Raw genomic sequence first — 22,216 nt, forward strand, 5'->3', positions numbered from 1 at the left:
TGTATTACTGAACTTCCAAAGCTCACTTTGTTACTTATCATTTCAGGTTAAAGAGATTGATCATGTGCTTTTATCGACATCAGTAAAGGAGTTCCACCGGTGTTCCTTGCGGAGTACGTTGCATGCGAAGTACGTTGCATATAATTAGGGGGCATATAGGTTGTATTCTGTTTTTATATTCGAGTCTGAAACTTGTTTTATTATTAGATATTATTGAATTATATTTTCAATATATAAATAATTTTTTGAATTTGTATTTTATTTGTAAATTATTTTACAGTTTTAAATGAATTAACAAAAAATTTAAAATTTTTAGGATTTTCAGTCAGGGTCGCTCCGATGGCCCTAATGTGATACCTTAGATCGGATCAGATCGCCCGTATCGATATGAGGGTGTTACATGATATTTATTGTATTATTTATTGATAACATTTTTTCATTTCTTAGAATTGTGTAAGTTCATCCATTCCTAAAATTTTGAAAGTCTGTCCTCCTAATATAAAATAATATACCCATATTTGTTTGAACTTTAAAGTAGATATTATTTGAAAGAAAAAAATTAGAACATAAATTCTAATTTTATATAGTTAGATAAACATTATATTTCATTAATTAAAGTTGTGAGTTAGAGTATATTGAAAATCACATTATCATTTAATTTATAAAAGAATATAAATCTAAATAATTATATATACATTGTATTTTAAAACATGTATTCTATTAATAGTTTATAGAGCATGTAGTTAAAAGTTTTTAGTTGAAACATCATTTATCTTCTAGTTCAATACTCATTAATATTTTTGTTATGGAACCAAATTAAAATCTAAACTAATCGTTAAATATGATTTAAAAAAAATAAATACTAAAAAAATTGTGTAGATACTAAACATATAATTTACCTTAATATTAATAGCGAACAACGATGTATGATACTTAAATCCTTCTTATACAAATGCATCAAAAATATTATCTAACGGTTTATAAAGAAAGAACGGCGCTTGTCCAATTCATACCGAAAGTCTAGTCCAAACATGGACATAATAAACCCCTTTCTCAAATGGATACGGAAGAAGAGGGAGCCCAACAAAGAAAGAAACATAACCTAAAGAAGAACCCATCTTCTTCAAAACTCGGATTCGGATAATACAATAAACTGTCCTTCCTGTTCCACTTCACAGTGCTTCTCATCCAAAAGCAGAAATTTGAAGAACAAATGAAAGAAATGGCAACAGTCTCTGCACTTTCAACTCCTTTACGTTTAATCTCCAAAACCCATTTTAAATCTCCCGAATATCTCTCCTTTTATCCTAATTCCATTCTTTTTCAGACGAAAGTTTGCTCCTTTTCTTCCAACAGCTTATCGTTATCATCCATAAAGACCAAAACTCTTTATGGGGCTTGGAAACTCAAGTCTGCTGAAGAAGGAGAAACGGTTGTTTCCGAACAAGAGGAACCTGCTGTTGCTGAGCAACAAGACTCGGTTTCTGTTCCTCTCTCTCATTCAGACACTCACATAACGTACTTCCAGGTATCGGTTTTCCTTTTATATATATATCATTTCTGTATTTTTATGCTATTTTGGTCTGCGAAAAAGGAAATTGAACTATGGTGATTCAGAGCTGGCTTCTTTTATATGTGAACTATCAAAGTCCTTCTGTTCATGCAATGGAATTTTATCGGTTGAGTGAATTAAGTTGAGGTTCTAAGTTTTAATTTGTTAATCATGTAAAAGTTCACTTTTGTTTTTTAGTTTTTTGTCAAGTAATTGGGAGTTGTTATTATATTTGTCAAAAGGTTGATTTAGATAATGCTAGATTTTGAACTTCTTTCTCAGTTATGCTTAAATGTTTAACTAGTTATTACTGAATTCTGGAAAAAATGTATAATGTTTTGTGATATATAAAGAATCTCTAATAGGGGAGCATCTTTCTATTACTTAATGCATAGAGTTTGAATTCTTGAAATTAAGAAGAAATTGGTTTCATTGACTAGTCTTGCTTGAAATTGTCTATATGGTTATATGTATAGTTCTCTGCAAATTTCTTCCCTTGGAACTATTCATTCATAGGTCACTATTAATCAGTCTTGATTGTTTGAAGGCAGATGGAATGTGGGAAGACCCAGATGATGGAAGTGCAAGTGAATATGAAGATGATGACGATAATTATGTAGAAGAAGAAATGGAGAAAGAGGATTATGGGTCTGGTTTTCAACAAGGAAATCCTGTTGGGGTTATTGATAACTATACAACGAATCAGTATGAGGAAGATCTGATCAAAGGTGGGTTTATTTCCTCTATTGGAAATGAACATACTTCTGTAAACAATTGTTTTGTTTTATTAGACCTTATATTGGAATTTTGTTTGTTTTTATTATTTAATTTGGTATTCTGAGCAGTTGTTTAGTAACTACCTAGATTCCATGATGATTCCCTAAGTAATTTGGGTTCTCTAACCAGGCTTGAGGTCATATTTAGTGATTCTGCACGTTATATTCGATCCTTGTGTAAAAGATATGTACATACCTTGTTATTTCATATGCCCCCAAAATCTGAAATTAGAATGTGGCGATTTGAGCGAGACTTGACAACGATTCTTGTGGTGATAGTCATTAAAATTCCAGTTTAAATGAGTGGCCATGAAGGGGATTCATTGAATTGTAATCTACATTGCTTTTACTCTTTTCTTTTTTTTTTGCCCTCATCTGACATCGGTGTCCAATGCATATTTGGACCTATATCAGAAAGTGATCTTCTGAAATTCTCCAAATAAATGGAAAACTTAGAAAAATAATTTAACTTTCTTGTGTCAGATTCATACACCTATTTGATACTTATAGTCGAGTCCAAATAAAATAGGTAAAGATGTTGCTTTTATTGATTCAAAACCTCTTATGATTTAATTCTTTTCGAGTAAATCACGAGGAAAAAAAATTCCTATCCTTTTTGTGTTGGGTAGGGAGATTTACAGTTTTATCATCTTTTACGAATCTGAAAACAACTGGTGCAAAATTATATATTTATTCTGATCCATAATATAATTTCCTCTTTGTGTATGAAGATGTAATCTTTGTTTAATTAATAGTCTCCATTTAGACCCAGCTGGTATCTAGTTGGTTGATGACTGATATTGCAGCGTGATTCTTAATCCTTCAAACTATTATAATTGACCATAATCCGATTTCTGGTTTTTTCCGGGAAAGCTTGGAGTTGTATCTTTAATTCATTTGCACTGGTTGACTTCTTCGATGTACTTGTCAGATATCCTTGTGATATAACTACTTTTTATGTGTTCTCCTATATATCATCTTTACCAAATATGAACTGTATAAGGATGTTTGATCATTTGCAGAGGTTGAGCAGCTTTTGGGACCTGAAGAAAAAGCAATTCTTCAGCAGAATGCCTCTCCTAACCTGAGGAAAATATTGACCGTAATTTTGAATACTTTCTTGTTTCTTTATATAACAGTTTTATTTTCAAGTCTCCATAACATTTTTATGGACTGATCATTTAATTTCTTGTGACCCGAATTTGCAGGCCAAATGGAAGCCACTTCAAACTCTTGCACTATCATTGCAGATACATTCTATGGATAAGCTACTTGAAGATGGGCTAAACATAGATGAGGTGGATAAGGTAGATCTTATTCATACCAAAATTTAATATCTAAACTCTCGGTTAGCCAGTTTCTAGCATACAACACCTAATTGCGGTATGATGAGACAGGATGGTCACACTGCTCTTCATAAGGCAATTATTGGTAAAAAGGAGGCTGTGATCAGTCATCTTTTACGAAAAGGTGCAAATCCGCATGTCAAAGATAAGGTGAGGTAACATTTTGTTATAATAAACTCGTTGCTGCTTCTTGTTCTGTTCTTACAAATATTAAACTTGAATCTCTTTATCCCAATAACAGGATGGTGCTACCCCACTTCATTATGCAGTTCATGTTGGTGCTTTGCAAACTGTGAAATTATTGCTGAAATACGATGTTGATGTCAATGTTGCCGATAGAGTGAGTTGCTCATAAACTTTCTTGACACTTATATTGTATCTTGCTTGTCGCTTTGCTTCTAAGTTCTTTAGCAACCCCTTCTTACAGGATGGATGGACACCATTGCACATTGCTGTGCAAAGTAGAAATAGAGATATAGCAAAAGTTTTGTTGATCAATGGTGCAGATAAGACCAGAAAAAACAAGGTAACCAATATAGTGACAATCTCATGTATTTTTTCTCTTCCGTGTTCAATGTTGTTGAATATTTGTTCGAGGATGTAGGGAGCTCCTATGTTCTTCCAACTTCTCATTTTGTTTTTTAATGCCCATGTCTGTCTGACACATATTTGGTAAAAAGTAAGTGGAAATAACCTTCTAAAGAACTCTCAAATACATTGAAAATACCCATGTTGGGCACATGCGCATATCAGATACACCTAAGTCCAAATAACATTGAGAAGCCCTATTCGGATATATAATGCCTAGTTTTCTTTATAACTAGTAGCTATAAACTCCGTACAAGGGGCTGCTTAGTTCTAAACTTTTCCTTACGGTTCACATTTATGTTAATTTCTGATTTGTATAATGAATAAATGTTCTTACTTTGTTTTCTGTTTTCTTGTATATCTCAGCACTATTTTTTTCCACTTGTTGATAAATAATGTATCATTGTCCTGCTATTTTGCCATCAAATGGTGATGGTCATGGCAATGAAACATGAATCATGCAGTTTTCCTTTATACCTTTGTTACCCCGACTCTTTGTTTTTCTAGAAGTATTTATGCTTGAAACTCATGATGCATTCTCTAAAAAAAAATGAAAGCATATTCGTCTCGAACACCGATGTACTGAACCTGAGTAACATATAGCTTTCTTCTATTGATGAATGTAAATTTGATGGTCTAGAGTTGCCGCATTTCAGGATGGGAAAACTGCCTTGGATATAAGCTTGTGCTATGGGAAGGACTTCAAGTCTTATGACCTTGCCAAGTTACTGAAGATATTGCCAGCGGAGAGTTATCTATGACGACTAAAAAGCATGCCTAAACTTTGAGACGAAACTTACAATCAGAAACGATTATTTTACAACATCTAGAGGACTTATTGGTGGGCTAATTCATCTTAAAATTTTTATCTAACCAAAAATTCTTGAATGTTTTAGTTTAATATCGCGTACATAACTCTAGTTTATTCAGAAATTGCAGTGATGAGATGCAATGGTTTTACATGGAGAATAGGAGCTGTTGGAGACTCAAAATTCCTCGTACTGCATGCTTGCTTTCAAGGATGATCATTGTGTGATAAAGACATACAATTGGATCCATCGCTTATTGTTGCATTAACTGATAATAGAAGATAATTGCTTAGAAGTTTCCCTTTTGATTGATGTGCGTGTCGATACGTTCCACTGTTCTCTACATTATTGTTATTGGGAGTTCTTTCTTTATGTTTCGCTCGAAGCACACGTATTTCCAAATACCCTCAATTACACGAGGAAAAATAGCCCTCAACATTTTAATGGCCAATATATATTTTAATTTGACAGTCATATTCAAGTTGAAATAACTTGGTTATCTTTTTATATTGTGTTTGTATGGTTGGTTTATTTTCATCCAAACATCAATATGAGTTGAGAAATAAACAAATAAAGATAATAATAATAAATATGAAAAATATCAAAATTTATATCGATTTGTATGAATGCATCTAAAACATCTAAGGTTCTATAAAGAAAGAATGGCCCTTGTCCAATTCATACCGAAAGTCTGGGCCAAACATGGACAGAATAATAAACCCTTTTCCCGATGGATATGGAAGAGAAGAGAGAGCCCAAAACATAACCAAAAGAAGAGCTACTCTTCTTCAGTACTCGGATTCGGATAAAAAAACTCAATCCTTTCTGTTCCACGTCACAGTTCTTACATCTCATCCAAAAGCAGAAATTTGAAGAACAAAGGAAAGATATGGCAACAGTCTCTGCATTTTCAACCCCTTTACGTTTAATCCCCAAAACCCATTTTAAATCTCCAGAAAATCTCTCCTTTTATCCTAATTCCATCCTTTTTCAGAAGAAAGTCTGCCCTTTTTCTTCCAACAGCTTATCCTTATACTCCATAAAGGCCAAAACTCTTTATGGGATTTGGAAACTCAAGTCTGCTGAAGAAGAAACAGCTGTTTCCGAACAAGAGGAACCTGCTGTTGCTGAGCAACAAGACTCGGTTTCTGTTCCCGTCTCTCCTTCAGACACTCTCAGAATGTACTTCCAGGTATTGGATTTTCATATATATATATATATATATATACTATTTCTGTATTTTTATGCTATTTTGGTCTCCGAAAAAGAAAATTGAACAATGGTGATTCAGAGCTGGCTTGTTTTTTTTTTATAAAAAGAGCTGGCTTCTTTTATATGTGAACTATCACAGTCCCTCTGTTCATGCAATGGAATTTTGTCGGTTGAGTGAATTAAGTTGGGGTTCTAAGTTTTATTTTGATACTTAATTGTGTAAAAGTTCATTTTTTTTTTAGTTTTTTATTAATTGTAATTGTATTTGTCAAAAGGTTGCTTTAGATGATGCTGGATTTTGAACTTCTTAGTTACGCTTAAATGTTTAACTATTTGTTGCTGGTTCAGAGCTGGTACCTTTTTATTACTTAATGCATAGAGTTTGAATTCTTGAAATTAAGCAGAAATTTGTTCCATTGACTACTTTTGGTTGAAATTGTATACATGGTTATATGTATATTTCTCTGCAAATTTCTTCCCTTGGAACCATTCATTCATAGGTCACTATTAATCAATCTTGATTGTTTGAAGGCAGATGGAATGTTGAATGAAGCTGAAATTCCAAAGGTTACCAAGGCACTAGAGGTACAATTGGCCTTTTAATTTCCAAGCAACTTACAGCAACAACATTTATCTTTTGCAAGCGAAATTGATCGTTTTCGATAGGCAGCTTGATAGATTTATCTTCAAATTGAATGACGGGGAGGAATCTAACTTCTTATTTCATCCGGAATGACCGGAACCCCGATCTTAGTCTAGTGTCTATCACTCAATCCCTTAGAAAATGGTTTCTTCTAGAGGAAAAGATTTCACATAATTGCCATGTATTATCTCTCACTGAAAAGAAAACAGGAAAAACTAATTATGTCTGTTTAATTGTACAGCTAATTATGACTTTGTTTGGAGTCTTAATTATAATTGAATCTGATGGGATGATTTATTTGTTTCTTGTAGGGAGCTGAAGGCGTTTCCAACTTGAAGGTTCAAGTCCTTGAGGGTATCGGCACTGTTGAGGTTAGTGTTCTTGTCATTGGTGCTTGACACATGTATTGTATTTAAGATTTCAGATCACTTCCCATGAGCACCTTTGATCTACGGGGTCATAAAGCTCAAGTTCATAGTCAAATAAACAAAAATTATAACAAAATGATCACTTTTCCTGTATTCATGATGAGACCCTTTGCTCCCAACTTAGTATCAAGGGTCATACACTTTCTTTTCCCCATCCCGGTCATTCATCGAGTTTGGTTCATTCCGATTTTAAGTGTCAGTATTTATGACATAGAAAATGACCCTTTTAATCTCTTTCTCAGTTAGTGAAACAGACAACAGTCCAAGCCACCGGAGTGGCATCCAATTTGGTCGAGCTCATACAGGGTGCAGGATTCAAGTTACAAACATTGAATCTGAGTTTCGATGATGAAGAAGACATTCTTGTGTAGATCTCGTATTTAGATTTTGATTCAACTATTCAGGAATGGTAACATGAAAAAAGATGATATTCTTGATGGAGAAAAAATATTCAAAATGATATATAAGCCTTTGCTTTATTACCGAGTTGAGTTCAATAAACTTGAGCTGCATTCATGATTTAAAGTGAGAGCCTTTCTAATTTCCATTCTTGATGGAGGAAATGGAAATGTAGGCGGTGATGTTCTTAGCAACAGCTATTCTTTTACCTAATCTAATCAGAAATACAAAGTCACATTCTGATCACATGGATGACTCGAGACTTCAAATTTAAAATTAAACGTTTTAAAGTAATACAGAAATGAAATAGACAACGTCGGAGGCGCGTGGGAGGTCGGTCAAGAAACAGACAACGTAGATACAATACGACCTTAATCTTGCGCATGACATGTAGAAATGATGGTAGCAGTACACATTTGTCTTATTGCCTGTCTCAATAAATACCATTCCCTACGGTTTGAGGTAATGTATTTTATCATCATTCACATTGCTCAAAAAAAGTATGGATCTTAATACCAACCATAACCAAAACCATAACGTATGTAATGAAATTTTTGTTTCTTCCTACTTGTTATTATTTAGGGTAATTCATTTCAACATTCAATTAAGTCATGTTCGATGTCCCTAATGGATTGCTTTAGTGATAATAAAAAAGCATTCAGTAGATGATACTTTGAGTAGAAATACATGTGTGCATGGATACATACATTGTTCTAGTGATATGCAGTACTCGGTCATCGAGACTGTGTACATAAAATAAGACGTAAAGTTAGGATCCACATGGCAAGTTCTGAGAAAAGGGACCTCAGCCATGAAGAAGATTTGATAGATTTTTTGTCGCATTACCAAACAATTTTCATTCATTATCTCCTTCCTTCCTTTCCCAAAATAAGCATCCCATGTCACCGTTTTCCATGTTTTAAAAATCAAATCACCCCTATGGATTGTAGTTTAATACTCAAGGATAGAGTCAAGCCTTGGGTTTCTTTTTTGACCTGGTTTAGACTAGTGTTGCTTCAATATTCTGTTCTTTTAGGGATTGGATGAATGAAATGAGTCTCCTAAATCTGTATAGTTATTACATATGTAATAATAACATATTCAATTTATGTGGTGTTTTTTTTTTACATATGTAGTTTTGTCGTATCATATTAGCAATTTTAGATCTGACCCAAAGTCTTAAATTGTCAGACCTCGTGTATGAATATGGCACTCTCTTGGGAAAAGTGGGGTTGAACCTTCCTCTTTCAAACTTTTATATCAACACAAAGGAGCATAATTATTTGATTAATAATAACATAAACATGATACCAATATCATATAATGATGGATCAAGGCCTTTATCGGTGAAAAGCTGGGAAGCAGCGGCATTTATCAAACCAAACTAATTTTACAGCTGCAAACTCTATTTCAACCACCACTGAGTGTCCAACCATTGCACTCGAGGATAGTGTGAGCATTTTTCTCACCGATGGCTTTCAAAGCTCTGCTGCTGTTTCTATTGGCAAATTCTCTGCTAGTTTCAGCAACTGTACGTCCACCTCCTTACTGCATTTACTTAACTGACACCTTTTGTCTGTAATACTTTTAGTTTAACATTCGTTGACAATATTTTCGAAGTAGCACCATTTGGCTGACGTGGCGCAAAGACGCATCTTCGGGGATGCGCTTTCCCGGGATTCTGATGACTTGGATATCACGTGTGGAATGCGCATCCCCGGGGACGCGTCTTTGCGCCATCCGTTTTTCCCCAACTACCCCTCCTCCTCCCCTATATAAACCCCCTCAACCTTTCCTATTCTTCACACCAAATCATTTCTCCTCTCTTATATACTCAAATTCTCCAACAAATTAAAAGTAAGACTAAATTGATAAAATATGTAACTATTGAAGATTAAATGTGTAATTATACTAATTTTATTAACTTATGCATCAATATTTTCTTTAAATATTGATAACAAATGACTAGATTGATAACATTTAAATAATTTCATACATTTAAAAAATACATTTAATAATTCTTAAATTATAATCGAAACACTTTACATAACATATTAATTATTTATAATAATAATAAAAATAAAATCTTTATTATTAAAAGAAATATCATCGTGGCATCTGACTCAGTAGAACCCAAATGAAAGACGCGTCTCCGGAGATCGTCTTCCACACGAAGCATCCGAGTCAGCAGAATTCCGTAAAAACACATCTCCGAAGATATGCCTTTACGTCACGTCAATTGAAAGAGTGTTATTCAAAAAATATTAATCAATATTAAAAAAATATTACAGATAAAATGTGTCAGTTAAGTAAATGCGCCCTCATCTTCACTCCCACAAATTGCTTTTTTACATTTTAGTTTTGTTGCTGATATTTTTCATTTTGTAGGTTGCTTCCAATGAGGTGGGGGAGAAGATTGAGGTGATTTTATAAACATTTTTCTACTGCTTATGCTCTGTTTTGTCTTGTCTAGTTTGTAAGAAACTTAAATGAAGTTGGTAGATGTTTTCATTGTTTTCTAAAATTGTTGCATATCACGCTTCAGATTAAGGCTGCTGTTCCGGTGAAGCCTCCCACTCTAGCACCACCAACCAGGCCCCTACTCCACCATATAAGCTTCCAACTCCAGCACCGCCAACCAAGACCCCATCACTCCCATATAAGCTCCCAACTCCAGCACCACCAACCAGGGCCCATCTCCAGCACCACCAGTCAAGGCCCCAACACCACCGTATAAGTCCCCGTCTCCAGCACCACCAGTCAAGTCCCCTACACCCCCACATAAGCCCCCAACTCCTTCACCACCAGTCAAGCCTCCTACTTCCCCATATAAGCCCCCAACTCCACCACCAGTCAAGCCTCCTACTTCCCCATATAAGCCCCCAACTCCACCACCAGTCAAGCCTCCTACTTCCCCATATAAGCCCCCAACTCCACCACTAGTCAAGCCTCCTACTTCCCCATATAATCCCCCAACTCCTTCACCACCAGTCAAGCCTCCTACTTCCCCATATAAGCCTCCAACTCCTTCACCACCAGCCTCCTACTTCCCATATAAGCATCCTACTCCTACCCAGCTTCCACCAGGGACATATGGCAACAGAGAAATGTGTGGCAAATGTTACACCGACATGAGAACCCACCTATGAACTTATCAAAATAGTTTTTGTTAGTGTAATTTGTGTCATCGATAAATTTTGTTGGTGTTCGATGAATCATCGAAATCAGAAGTTAAAAAACTTCATCTGATCAGAATTTAATTTTTTGTGATAAAATGCTTAGTTAATATTAGATTTTATCCAAAACTTAATTTTCACATAATTAACTTCACCATTAGTTAACTTAATACTCATTTGTTAACTTGAATAACTGATTCATTCAACCAATAACATTATAAAATCGAAAACTAAATTATACCACATTAAAAAACAGATAAAATAAAAAATACAATATACTAGTGGGAACATAGGATCAAATGAAAGAGAGAAGAAAAATCAAATTACTGACTTTTAAGAATGCATTAGCTATTTTTCTGAGCCGAGACCAAGTAATTTTGGGTTTACAACAGAGAAACCAAAGTTAATGAAAAAAGATGGAAACTTACAGTAGCCCTGATATTGTTCCAAAATTTTGTGGTGCTTTGCCGCAGAGCACTTGGGCTACATATCCTCACGAGTTTGAAGACTTTGCTACTGGTCTGCTTAAAATTATGTAAAAGGCAAATTTCTCTTATAAATTATGTGAAAGGCGAATTTCTCTTATAAATTATGAAACCGTTCTAAAAGCAAAGAAGGAAACTTAAAGTGAAAAAATAAAAATAAAAAAGGGTTCAGATCATACTAATCTCTTTTGAACTTTTAATTAAATACATCTGCTAATGATTTCGGATATTGTTTCTTTGCTTCTTTCTAATCATGCCTACTTTGTTTCTATTTCTATTAGACTACATTGATATGAACAAACTATATATGTTGAGACCTTGGAAGGTTTAAACTAAATTGTATCAGCACTCTTATATACTTGGTTTTCTTGAAATCCTTAGATTGCAATGTTAACTAATGTTTGTATTTCTCTTTTGTGATTGTCTCTCTTGTTTGATGCTTTACGCCAATTGATGTAAATGCAGATGCATCCTTTTTAGACGAATGGTCTTTTGATCAATTTCATAACCTTCTGAATAAGTCCAATGAAGACCCGAAGTTGAAAAGGTTAATTGAGCAAGATAATCTTGTCGTATTTCTGCATCTACTTGGTTGTGAAGATTGTTGATCATATTGCTGAACGCATTTATAATCTTCTTGAGAATTACTACAAGGACAATCATACATCTTATATCTTCACGGCTGATCATGGAATGAGTGAAAAAGGTTGGTGAACTCATTTATATACTTCACCTAATTTCTTGAGTTATCTTGCTCTAGGCTGAATGACTGAAAATATTTTGATATGATACCTAAGCTTGGGATCTTCTTCAAGGTAAGGTACTAGGTGTGTCTACGAATAGGCTATCCCATGGCAACTTGTAACTTCTTACTAGACCTCATCTAGTTTGCCACTCCTTAATCTTTCTTTCTTCTAGAATTTTTTTTATTTGATGTTTCTAATTAAAATTTCTGACATGATTAGCTTTTGATTACTAGGAAGTCATGGGAATGGGCAGCCTTCTAACACCGATATCCCTCTAGTTGTTTGGGGAGCAGGCGTAAAACATCCCAGGCCAGTTTCTGAAAAGATCTCTCTGATCATGTTCTTCGTATTATGGATCAACATGTGCATGACTCGCCAACACCTAAAGAATGGGGTCTTGATAGCATTGAAAGAGTTGATGTCAATCAAGCTGATATCTCACCCCTCATGGTTGTCTAATCTTGATGAAAAAAATTCTGTTTCGAAGTGCTTCTTTGAAACATGTTTAACCCACATTGAACTAACACACTCCTCAATATTTGTGGCAGTCAACTCTTCTTGGTTTGCCTTGTCCAGTCAATTCAGTCGGTTATTTACCTCTTGATTATGTTGACATGAAAAAGGTGAGTTCAAATACTTATCATTAGAACACTTCTATTCAGATTTGTTGTGGACTTAGGACGGGTTTTTTTACCCTCTCAAAGATGGACCAATGGTTTTTCAATGCAACAAATCTCATTATAATAAATGTGTAGAGAAGTAATGAAACTTTTCCGTCATTTTATGTTCAGGAAGACGAAGTAGAAGCTGTGCTAGCTAACACAAAACAGATTCTGAACCAGTTTCTGCGCAAATCACGTATCCTCTTCCTATACTAATTTTAGTTCAATGCAATATGATACTTAATTTATGCTTGGTTTTGTTGGCTCAAACTTTGTAACTTATTAAAACATTTACCTGATTTTGGCCAATTAAAATCTTATTACTTCTTATCTACATGTTTCTTATTCAATTATCTGATACTCCATTTGATTCTGGAGTTAACATGTGGAAGGTGTTCCTGAATTATGGATTGACTTCTTGTAATTCTTTTCTTTGACAAACTTAGAAATAAAGAGTTCACATTCGCTATATTTCACGCCTTTCAAGCCACTTGCGCATTATTCCTCCATGTTGAATCAAATTGAGGATTTGCTAAGTGCTCGAGACTATAAAGCTGCCATGCAGCTATCAGAAAATCTAAGAAGCTTGCCACTGCAGGGACTTTACAATCACAGAGGAAAATTCAAATAAAATAAATGAAGATACTCCCCCCCCCAGTTTTAAGAAGTTTGAAGCCAAAAGGCATTATGGTAATTTAGTTTCTTAAGTTCCTTATATCTCAAAGCTGATGAGAACTAAATTGTGCTCCTATTTTCTTTGTGCACCCCAACTTTTTACAGTTATGCTTAGTTTACAATATTTATATCATGATTGGTTGATTTCCTTGCTCCTGTTTTTATTATTTGTCTTCAAACATGTATTTTCTAGGGACTTGAAAAATGTTCACTTTTTCCAATTAGTTGTTGTATTCTCACTTATATCATCCTTTACCGCTGGCTCAGCTACACGGGTGTCTGTTTACGGCAGTCGTCAGTCTTCTACTATTTCTGGAGCATTCCCCTCCACTTTATCATGCATACTTTGCCATGACGGTATTTCTCTGGACATGAATACTAATGAATATAAGTTTATAAAAGCACTTCGGAGACACTTAAGTGGGAAGAAATTTTACTATGTCATTAAACTTCTGGCCACTGGCGTGGTCTCAGTGGTCATTCTTGAGCTCCTGGTATGTTAGTAGAACATCCTTCTGTTTTTTTTATTATCAAGTGAAAGTTTTGTGTTCTAAACCACGTTTTATGCTACATTGTGCAGGTGCATAGCTTCACTGAGAGAAAACTCTACACTTGGTGCTTCCTCGTAGTTGGAATTTAGCTTCTATATATCTTTACAAGTTAATTCCTTGGAGATCCGGAATTCCAGTTTTTGCTTGTCTCGCTTGTTGGTTCTTGTCTCTATTTACTTTAATGCCTGCAGAAATTCCTGATAATAATAAGTTGGTGTGAGTTGCTTTCCTTGTTCCACCTTTATCATGATTTTTTCTTTTCTTTAAAGAAGTATGAATTGGTTTGCCGAAAGAAAGTTTTCTGGAAGATTAACCATCGTGATTTCTCGATGATGGTCTAGGAAGTAGATCGCACTAGATGAAAACATTCTAATCTCAATAATTCCTAGAGTGTGTTTCTTGGGAGTTAGTGTTTAGTTGTAAATGTAACAGTGTCATTGAATCGAAGTATGATTTTATAACCATCATTTCCAAGCGAATTAATTTCATCAAATCTGTATGCCAAAAGTTAAGATTTCTTAAAATTATTATTTGTTGATAAAGATTAATTCCTGAGAATGACAAAATAGTAATATCGGTTCTTTTTTCATGATTCTATTAGTTATTACAATTTAAATGATAATACTTGTGCCTTATAAAAATGTGTAGATATTCGGAATAGGATTAACTGCAAAATGGTTTGACCTGCATGCTGCTGGGAATAAATGTTGGTTCGGCATCTGTAATCATGAAAAGAGACAACCCGGGTTGTCGATGCTCTTTCAATTACAGGCAGATAAAGTAGGAGCACAAACACAACATGAGTTCCACCAATTGGGTGTTGAAGACGTGAAGAACATGGGAGCTGGATGGAAATTGGTAATAGCATCAGCCATTTCGGGATCATGAGTGCCCAAGTTGTGTTTGTGCTCCTACTTTTTGCTCTCACAAATATATACACAAAAGACAAGGAAATCAAATCAGGTACACGAGATCCTTGAAAAGTAAAGTGATGAGCCTTGGCATTATATTAGCTAACCAAATTGATTTGCAAGGTGAGCACTTAGATTTTCAGATCCTATGGCCATGGCTTTGAATTTTGTTTCTTCCATTTCAAAATGCTTTGTATTAACACACCCCAGAAACTAAGATTAATGAGATTTTTAAAAAAAGTAATAATAACAATAATAATTGAAGTAGTTTTCCTTTGAAGCTTGAAAGCATGTAGAATTGTTGTCATGTAACCTCAAAGATAGGTTTTAGGCATGGAATATATCATTAAAATGAGCACCTAGGTTTTAGGCTTGTAACCTCACGTTCGGAATACCTCTCCTCGGTGATAAAGGGTTTCAACAAGCTGTTTCAGAACAACTTGCATGGAATTCATGTTTCTTCCATGTTGCTGCTACAAGCAAAGACTCCATCTCTACTCTTCATTGATTCATACCGTTATCTTAAGTCCACAATTGAAGCTTCAAAATTTGATCATTACAACCCTTTTGGCACCTTCGTGAAAATTGATCACAATTGCTGTATTCGGGTATGACTAGTTGGAGAATGATCGAGCGCCTCGATATAGCTGACTACTGCATTAATGATGGAATTAACTATGCGACTAATGACAGACTATACTATTGCATCCGAGCAATGGTTCAAAGAATACGAGAAACAGTGTGGGGTTTATGTCGATGCCAAGAAGAAACAGAATGTGGATGTTATTCTAATACTTGCTTTTGGGCTCATACCGAAAAGGCTCGAATATCCTGCAAGTCAATGCAGACTGCAAATATCGAGATCGAAGAAAGGGTGTCCGTGAAGGAAAAAATGAATGAGTTTGAGGCTTATGTTATGGAACAGCTCAAGAAAGCTGCAGTATCTTGTGAAATTTTCTTGAAGGGAAGCAGTTTCATGAAATGGTGGACAGAGTAAGAAGATAATCGAGTCTTGCTACAATTCACCATCGACATATTTCATGAAGAAGTGTAAATTTTCGTTAAGGGAAACACCCAAGCTGCATCTTATCCTCTAATTAAGTAAAAGCTTATGGTTGTTTTGCCATAGTAATATCATTGAATCACAAGATTAAAAGTTAGATGAAGTGGAACGCTTTTGTTCAGAATTTTTATTAGTAATGTGCAGATATTTTAAAATCTATATTCTTTAAGGAAATCAACATTTTTTTTATTATTGAAATATTTAATAAATTCCTATATTTAATTTCATAATAATTTTAATAAAAAGTTATTGTGTCATTAAATAAATTGATATATTTGACTAATGACATTACTCGATGATGAGATACCAAAATAATTTCCAACGAAAAGGGGACACCTCGACATTGTTGTTAAATGAAACAATTCGTTAAAAAAATATATACGATTAAAATATATTAGAGGAATAATTTATATAGAAAGCCTTGAAGCTTTGTTAAAAGAGAAAATAACCTTATTGACAAAAAATGTCTTATAATATACGATTTTAATCAAATTTTTTTGGATTTGCTAAAATGATCAACTAAATCGCAATGCGATCGATAATTCGCAACGCGATCTCCGGTATCGCAAATCAGTTTCCAGATTCGCAACGCGAACTTGGACTATCGCAATGCGAATATGTAAATCGCAACGACTGGTGGTATTGCATTTGTTTCTTAAGAATTTTCTCTAAAAAGATAGTATTCGCGCGGACGTGTCGAAGACACGTATTACCACGACCACGACCACGACCACGACCACGACCACGACCACGACCACGACCACGACCACGACCACGACCCGAGACGAGACGGACGGACGGCGGCGCGCGAGAGTCCCCCTTGTTCTCTATCACTCAACAAGGAAGTGGGAAAGCCAAGCCTTAAATATCATTCCCAATAGTATTTCCAATACTATGTGGGATTGAGCATTACCAACACTTGTTTCCAATACAATGTGATTATTCAGGAAACAATTAACAATCATGCACCTTAAAACAACTGAATCAGCAACCAATTGCATTAGTATTATACGATTAAATATGTCATAATTAAAAGTCAATCTACAATTAATCGCGATTATTGCAATTTTAAGCAAAACATTAAAAAATAATATCAATATTTAAGGCTCAATCCCACATAGTATTGGGAACAAGTGTTGGTAATGCTCAATCCCACATAGTATTAGAAACACTATTGGGAATGGTATTTAAGGCTTGGCTTTCCCACTTCCTTGTTGAGTGATAGAGAACAAGGGAGACTCTCGCGCGCCGTCGCCGTCGCCGTCCGTCTCGTCTCGTCTCGGGTCGGGTCGTGGTCGTGGTAATACGTGTATCGCAACGAACTTGGAATAAATCGCAACGCGAACTTGGACTATCGCAACGAATTTGGAATAAATCGCAACGCGAACTTCGACAATCGCAACGCGAACTTGGACTATCGCAACGAATTTGGAATAAATCGCAATGCGAACTTCGACTATCGCAACGAACTTGGAATAAATCGCAAAGCGAACTTAGACTATCGCAACGAATTTGGAATAAATCGCAACACGAACTTGGAATAAATCGCAACGCGAACTTGGACTATCGCAATGTGAATATGTAAATCGCAATGCGATAGTCGAAGTTCGCGTTGCGAATCTGGAAACTGATTTGCGATAGCGGAGATCGCGTTGCGAATTATCGATCGCATTGCGATTTAGTTGGTCATTTTGGCAAATCCAAAAAAAAATTGGTTAAAACCGTATATTATTAGGCATTTTTGGTCATTGAGATTATTTTCTCTTGTTTAAAATAGAAAAAATATATACTATTATTTTATTACCTAAAACTTTGAAAGATGAAACAACGAGATGCCACCAAAATGAATGGTGATAGATGGGGTCCAAGATCTAGCTGTGTTTTGAATGTCAGAAATGTGAATATGAGCTGTTTTAGTATAACCCAGCTTCCGGTAGCGACCAATAAGCACATGCACGCTTGACAATGAAATTTCTGGTCCTTTATTTGCCAAATTAACATGTTTTTAGACATTTTTATATTAAAAACGAATCGAGTATCTTTCTTAATAATCTATAATAATTATTATAGGGAAAAGTATACAAATGGTTTCTCATTGTAGGTTGATGTTTTATTGAGTTCGATTATTAAAAATTATAAAATGATCATTCGATTATAAGGTGTTGCTTTGTTGAGTCTCTCGACTATTAAAAGTTACAAAATGGTTACCCGACTATTTAGTATGTTCTAAACTCGTCATTTTCCGTCAAAAAATTAACTACAGTCTAAATTAGATTTAACCTGATGACTAAGATATAATAAAATTTAATTTTATAATCTAAAAAAACTATCAACGGACAGTTTAGAACGCCATATCACAGAATGAAAGGGGACAATGTTGGATTTAACCGTTTGGCTGTCCCTTTTCCAAAAAATTAATTCTTCAGTACACACTTCGAAGACAATGTTAAACGCTTCTAACTCTTCGCTTTCAAACCGCTATATCACAGAATAACATATTTATCAACGGACGAGATTTCACGTGCATAAAACTAAGTGGACCCCCTTCCTTCGTATTCCACACGCCACGCGTCCACATCTTATATCCCGTGACTACTGCCGTGCTCCACCATTTCCCCGGTAAGAGAAGCCTGTACGCAGTAAAAACAACTGCAGTTAAAATAAATAAGAAAAACGAAAAGTCTACTCCACAGCTCAAAAGCTTAAAAGTGGCATTTCCCATCGCTCTCCTCCTTTACTCTTTCTCAAATTTCAGCTAAAATGGCACCGTCATCTCTGACACCAACGCCGCCATCTGCGATGGTTATTGTTCTCCTCTTTCTCTCATCCGCCGCATTGCTTTGTGAATCGAGGTTAAGCTTAGATTACTACTCCAAAACCTGCCCCAGTTTCAACAAAATCATGCAGGAAACTATAACCAGCAAGCAAATCACCAGCCCCACAACCGCCGCCGGAACGCTCCGCCTCATGTTCCACGACTGTCTCCCCAACGGATGCGACGCTTCCATCCTCATTTCCTCCACCGCATTCAACAAAGCCGAACGTGACGCCGACATTAACCTGTCTCTCCCCGGAGATCCTTTCGACCTCATTGTCCGAGCCAAAACAGCCCTCGAGCTCGCCTGTCCGAACACCGTCTCATGTTCCGACATCCTCGCCGTTGCCACCCGTGACCTCGTGACCATGCTCGGTGGACCCTACTACAACGTCTACCTGGGCCGTAAAGATTCCCGGTTATCATCGGCTTCTTCGATAGAAGGGAAGTTGCCGAAACCCACCATGGGTATGTCACAACTCATCAATATCTTCGCTTCGAGTGGGTTCACTGTTCAAGAAATGGTGGCCTTAAGCGGCGCACATACGATCGGATTCTCTCATTGCAAAGAATTCAGCTCAAATATCGGCAATGATACCCATTACAATCCCAGATTCGCTCAAGCATTGAAACAAGCTTGTGCAGATTATCCAAAGAACCCAACACTCTCTGTTTTCAATGATATTATGACCCCCAACAAGTTTGATAACTTGTATTATCAGAATTTGCCAAAGGGTTTGGGGCTTTTGGAATCAGATCATGGATTGTACAATGATCCAAGAACAAGGCCGTTCGTGGAATTGTATGCAAACAATCAAAACAAGTTCTTTCTAGATTTTGCTAAAGCTATGCAGAAGCTAAGTGTTTATGGGATCAAGACTGGGAGGAGAGGAGAGATTAGGCGCAGGTGTGATGCTGTTAACTGATCTTTTTTTAGCTTGTTAATTTAAATTTTGGGTTGGTTTGAAATCATTTGAGAAATATATATACTTGTATTGCTTTGTATCAATTGTCATATCATCAGGCTTAAATTTAATTACTTCATTCTGTCTTCTGGGTTTCAAAGTTCAAATCTTCAAGTGTTTGTGGTTTTTAATTAGAAAGTTTCAGTCTAGTGGATTGTAGTAATGGAAACATGGGGATAAAACAACAATGAAATCAGCTGGAAATGTGCATTTTTTAAGAGGGTTTTGGAATTGATGATGTTTGATTGTTCAAGTTACTTGAAGCAACACGGTTTCAATTTCCCAAGATCTGCCGCATGTGGGGTTGTTCGTTTTTTAAATGCAGAGTTTGAAAACTTTTTTATATGTATATTTTTTATGTATGCTCTCAGAATTCAACCACTTTTTCCTGCTATTAAAAAATCATTTTTCCCTGGAAATCAACCTGATTTTAGACGTAGATTTGATTTGTTACTGGAGTTTTGAGGATTGGAACTTGATTGAAATTGGATATGCCTTATCATAGGTTTAAAATAAATAAATCACTTAAAGCGTTGAAATCCTGCCTCTTTTTCTTTTTTAACTTTAGGTGCTTAATTTTTTGGGGTCAAAATAGAAGTCTAACATTTTTAAAATTATCATTTTAAGATTATTTTTTTCATGACTGTTATAATCACTTAAAACATGACATGTGACACATTTATAATTTTTAAAAAAAAATTATTTTAAACAAAAAAAAACTTAAAATAAGTAGTAATATTTTTAAAAAAAAAGAAAGCTCAAACTTCTCTAAAATCTTTAAAAAAACTAAAAAAAATCTCTATTTGTTATCATTGTCGACCGTCACTATTATCGTTGAACATCTATCAATTCATAGTCAAGTCCCTACTTTCAATCATCATCTTTATCATTACCCCAATCTCCTACATTACTAAATCTCTCTAATCCTTACATCACTAATTTCTTTCTCATCCGGACGCCCCTTCCCTCCTCCGACTATGAGTTTCCAAGGGAAGGGGAAAGAGGCGGTTAGAGAAATTGTGGACTAGAGATTTATGTATTAGAGATTTAAAGGTTTAAGGAGATTTAGGGATTTAAGTTTAGGGGATTGAAGCAACAGTAATGGGATGGTCGATAGTGGAAACTCGATAACGGATGGGTGGGCATTCAAAAATGATGATATTGACGACAATAATGGATTTTGAGATTAAGAATTTTAAGGGTATTTAGGGTTCTTATGAATTTTGAGATATTTAAAAAATGTAAGAAGTTTGGGTTTTTGAAAAAGGAAATTATGAATTTTATGTTAAATAAAATTAGGTTAGATGTTAAATATTTATATTAATTTTTAATATTTTTTAACGATAGTGACAATATTGATCTTAAAATAATAATTTTAAAAATGTTAAACATTTAATTTAATAAAAAATTAAATAATTAAATAAAAAATATAACCTAAACACTAATTTTTATATTAAGTAAAAATAAAATTATTGTGGAATAGACAGATAACCTAGATGTTTGGATATCAATAAATTGGCTGTTCCTTCTATTTTATTTTATTTTATTTTTTGAAATAATAAATTGGCTGTTCCTTGATAAATTTGTAAAAGGCAAAATAGGACTGACACTGCACCAACAACCAATTAAAACACTATAATGGAGCAGACAACTGTGTCTTGTATACAGGAAGTGAAAAACTTGGCTGCAATTCCTTTTGAATATGCTAATGCTAGTGGCTATCATACACTTGCCGACGACATATAATTCTACAGAAGTTCATTTTCTTAATTTCAAAGGGTCAAACTAAATAACCATCACTCGGTCTCAGTGTATCACAATACCTGAGATCTGTACCATCTTGTACTAGGATGCTCATACTCTACTTGTTTGATATTGGTATTAATATATATATTATGAATTTACCTGTGAGCCTGTGACAATAGATTTTTATCAGGTATTTATTGCATTTTTTTAAAAATAGGGAAATGTTTATGTAAAAAAAAATTATTTAGGAGCTTTAGATGACTTTTATAAGAATACTAAAGTCATATTCATGTAAGTTAAAAAAAATTGAGCCCAAAGTCATCAATGGTTGATAATATTATTGGAGTCGGTGATAGATGATTTGAATTTGGTTCTAATTTCATTTTCTTTTATGATAATAACTAAAATGAAAGAAAATTAAAATTATACAGATTAAGTAAAAAAATTAAATTTTTTTATCTAAGGATAAATGCACATAGTAGGTGTCATAAATACATGTTAACATCAACAAATAATAACTAAGATGAAATAGTCAATCTATGTCTCATGGTCATCAATGAAGATTCAATGGTAACTTCGAACTCTAGTGAATTAAATTCTTATTCGTTTAATGAGATACAAATTGCCTATGATGAGTTGTATTTGGAGTTTGAGACCATTAATTTTAA

At 34.7% G+C, this 22,216-nt stretch overlaps 3 protein-coding genes and 2 pseudogenes across 4 annotated transcripts; all 5 read left to right on the top strand.

Moving 5' to 3' along the window:
• Window positions 1-1,151: 1,151 nt before the first annotated feature.
• Window positions 1,152-5,215, top strand: LOC120122991 (ankyrin repeat domain-containing protein EMB506, chloroplastic-like). Of its 2 annotated transcripts, XR_005516147.1 has the most exons (9): window positions 1,152-1,528; window positions 2,100-2,280; window positions 3,351-3,430; window positions 3,537-3,635; window positions 3,726-3,824; window positions 3,916-4,014; window positions 4,102-4,200; window positions 4,919-5,103; window positions 5,193-5,215. XR_005516147.1 is itself a non-coding variant. In XM_039142013.1 (8 exons), exons 1-8 carry the CDS (start codon window positions 1,214-1,216, stop codon window positions 5,021-5,023), a joined length of 1,077 nt encoding a protein of 358 aa, XP_038997944.1. In that variant the 5' UTR covers window positions 1,152-1,213; the 3' UTR covers window positions 5,024-5,128. The 2 variants fall into 2 exon arrangements, 1 of the variants encoding a protein (XP_038997944.1); XM_039142013.1 differs by lacking the exon at window positions 5,193-5,215 and having other exon boundaries at window positions 4,919-5,128.
• A 643-nt stretch (window positions 5,216-5,858) lies between these two features.
• LOC120123110 lies at window positions 5,859-7,745 on the top strand. Its single transcript, XM_039142095.1, has 4 exons — window positions 5,859-6,263; window positions 6,815-6,868; window positions 7,238-7,297; window positions 7,597-7,745. Exons 1-4 carry the CDS (start codon window positions 5,961-5,963, stop codon window positions 7,723-7,725), a joined length of 546 nt encoding a protein of 181 aa, XP_038998026.1. The 5' UTR covers window positions 5,859-5,960; the 3' UTR covers window positions 7,726-7,745.
• Window positions 7,746-9,224: 1,479 nt separating this feature from the next.
• On the top strand, window positions 9,225-10,902 carry LOC120123051 (annotated as a pseudogene).
• A 326-nt stretch (window positions 10,903-11,228) lies between these two features.
• On the top strand, window positions 11,229-14,936 carry LOC120123052 (annotated as a pseudogene).
• Window positions 14,937-18,701: 3,765 nt separating this feature from the next.
• On the top strand, window positions 18,702-19,902 carry LOC120122963 (peroxidase 31-like). The gene has a single exon (XM_039141988.1). The coding sequence runs from the start codon at window positions 18,783-18,785 to the stop codon at window positions 19,761-19,763; it is 981 nt and encodes a 326-aa protein (XP_038997919.1). The 5' UTR covers window positions 18,702-18,782; the 3' UTR covers window positions 19,764-19,902.
• Window positions 19,903-22,216: the final 2,314 nt, after the last annotated feature.

This window comes from Hibiscus syriacus, unplaced genomic scaffold, assembly GCF_006381635.1.
Source record: "Hibiscus syriacus cultivar Baekdansim isolate YM2019G1 unplaced genomic scaffold, ASM638163v2 tig00110388_pilon, whole genome shotgun sequence".
Classification (NCBI taxonomy): domain Eukaryota; kingdom Viridiplantae; phylum Streptophyta; class Magnoliopsida; order Malvales; family Malvaceae; genus Hibiscus; species Hibiscus syriacus.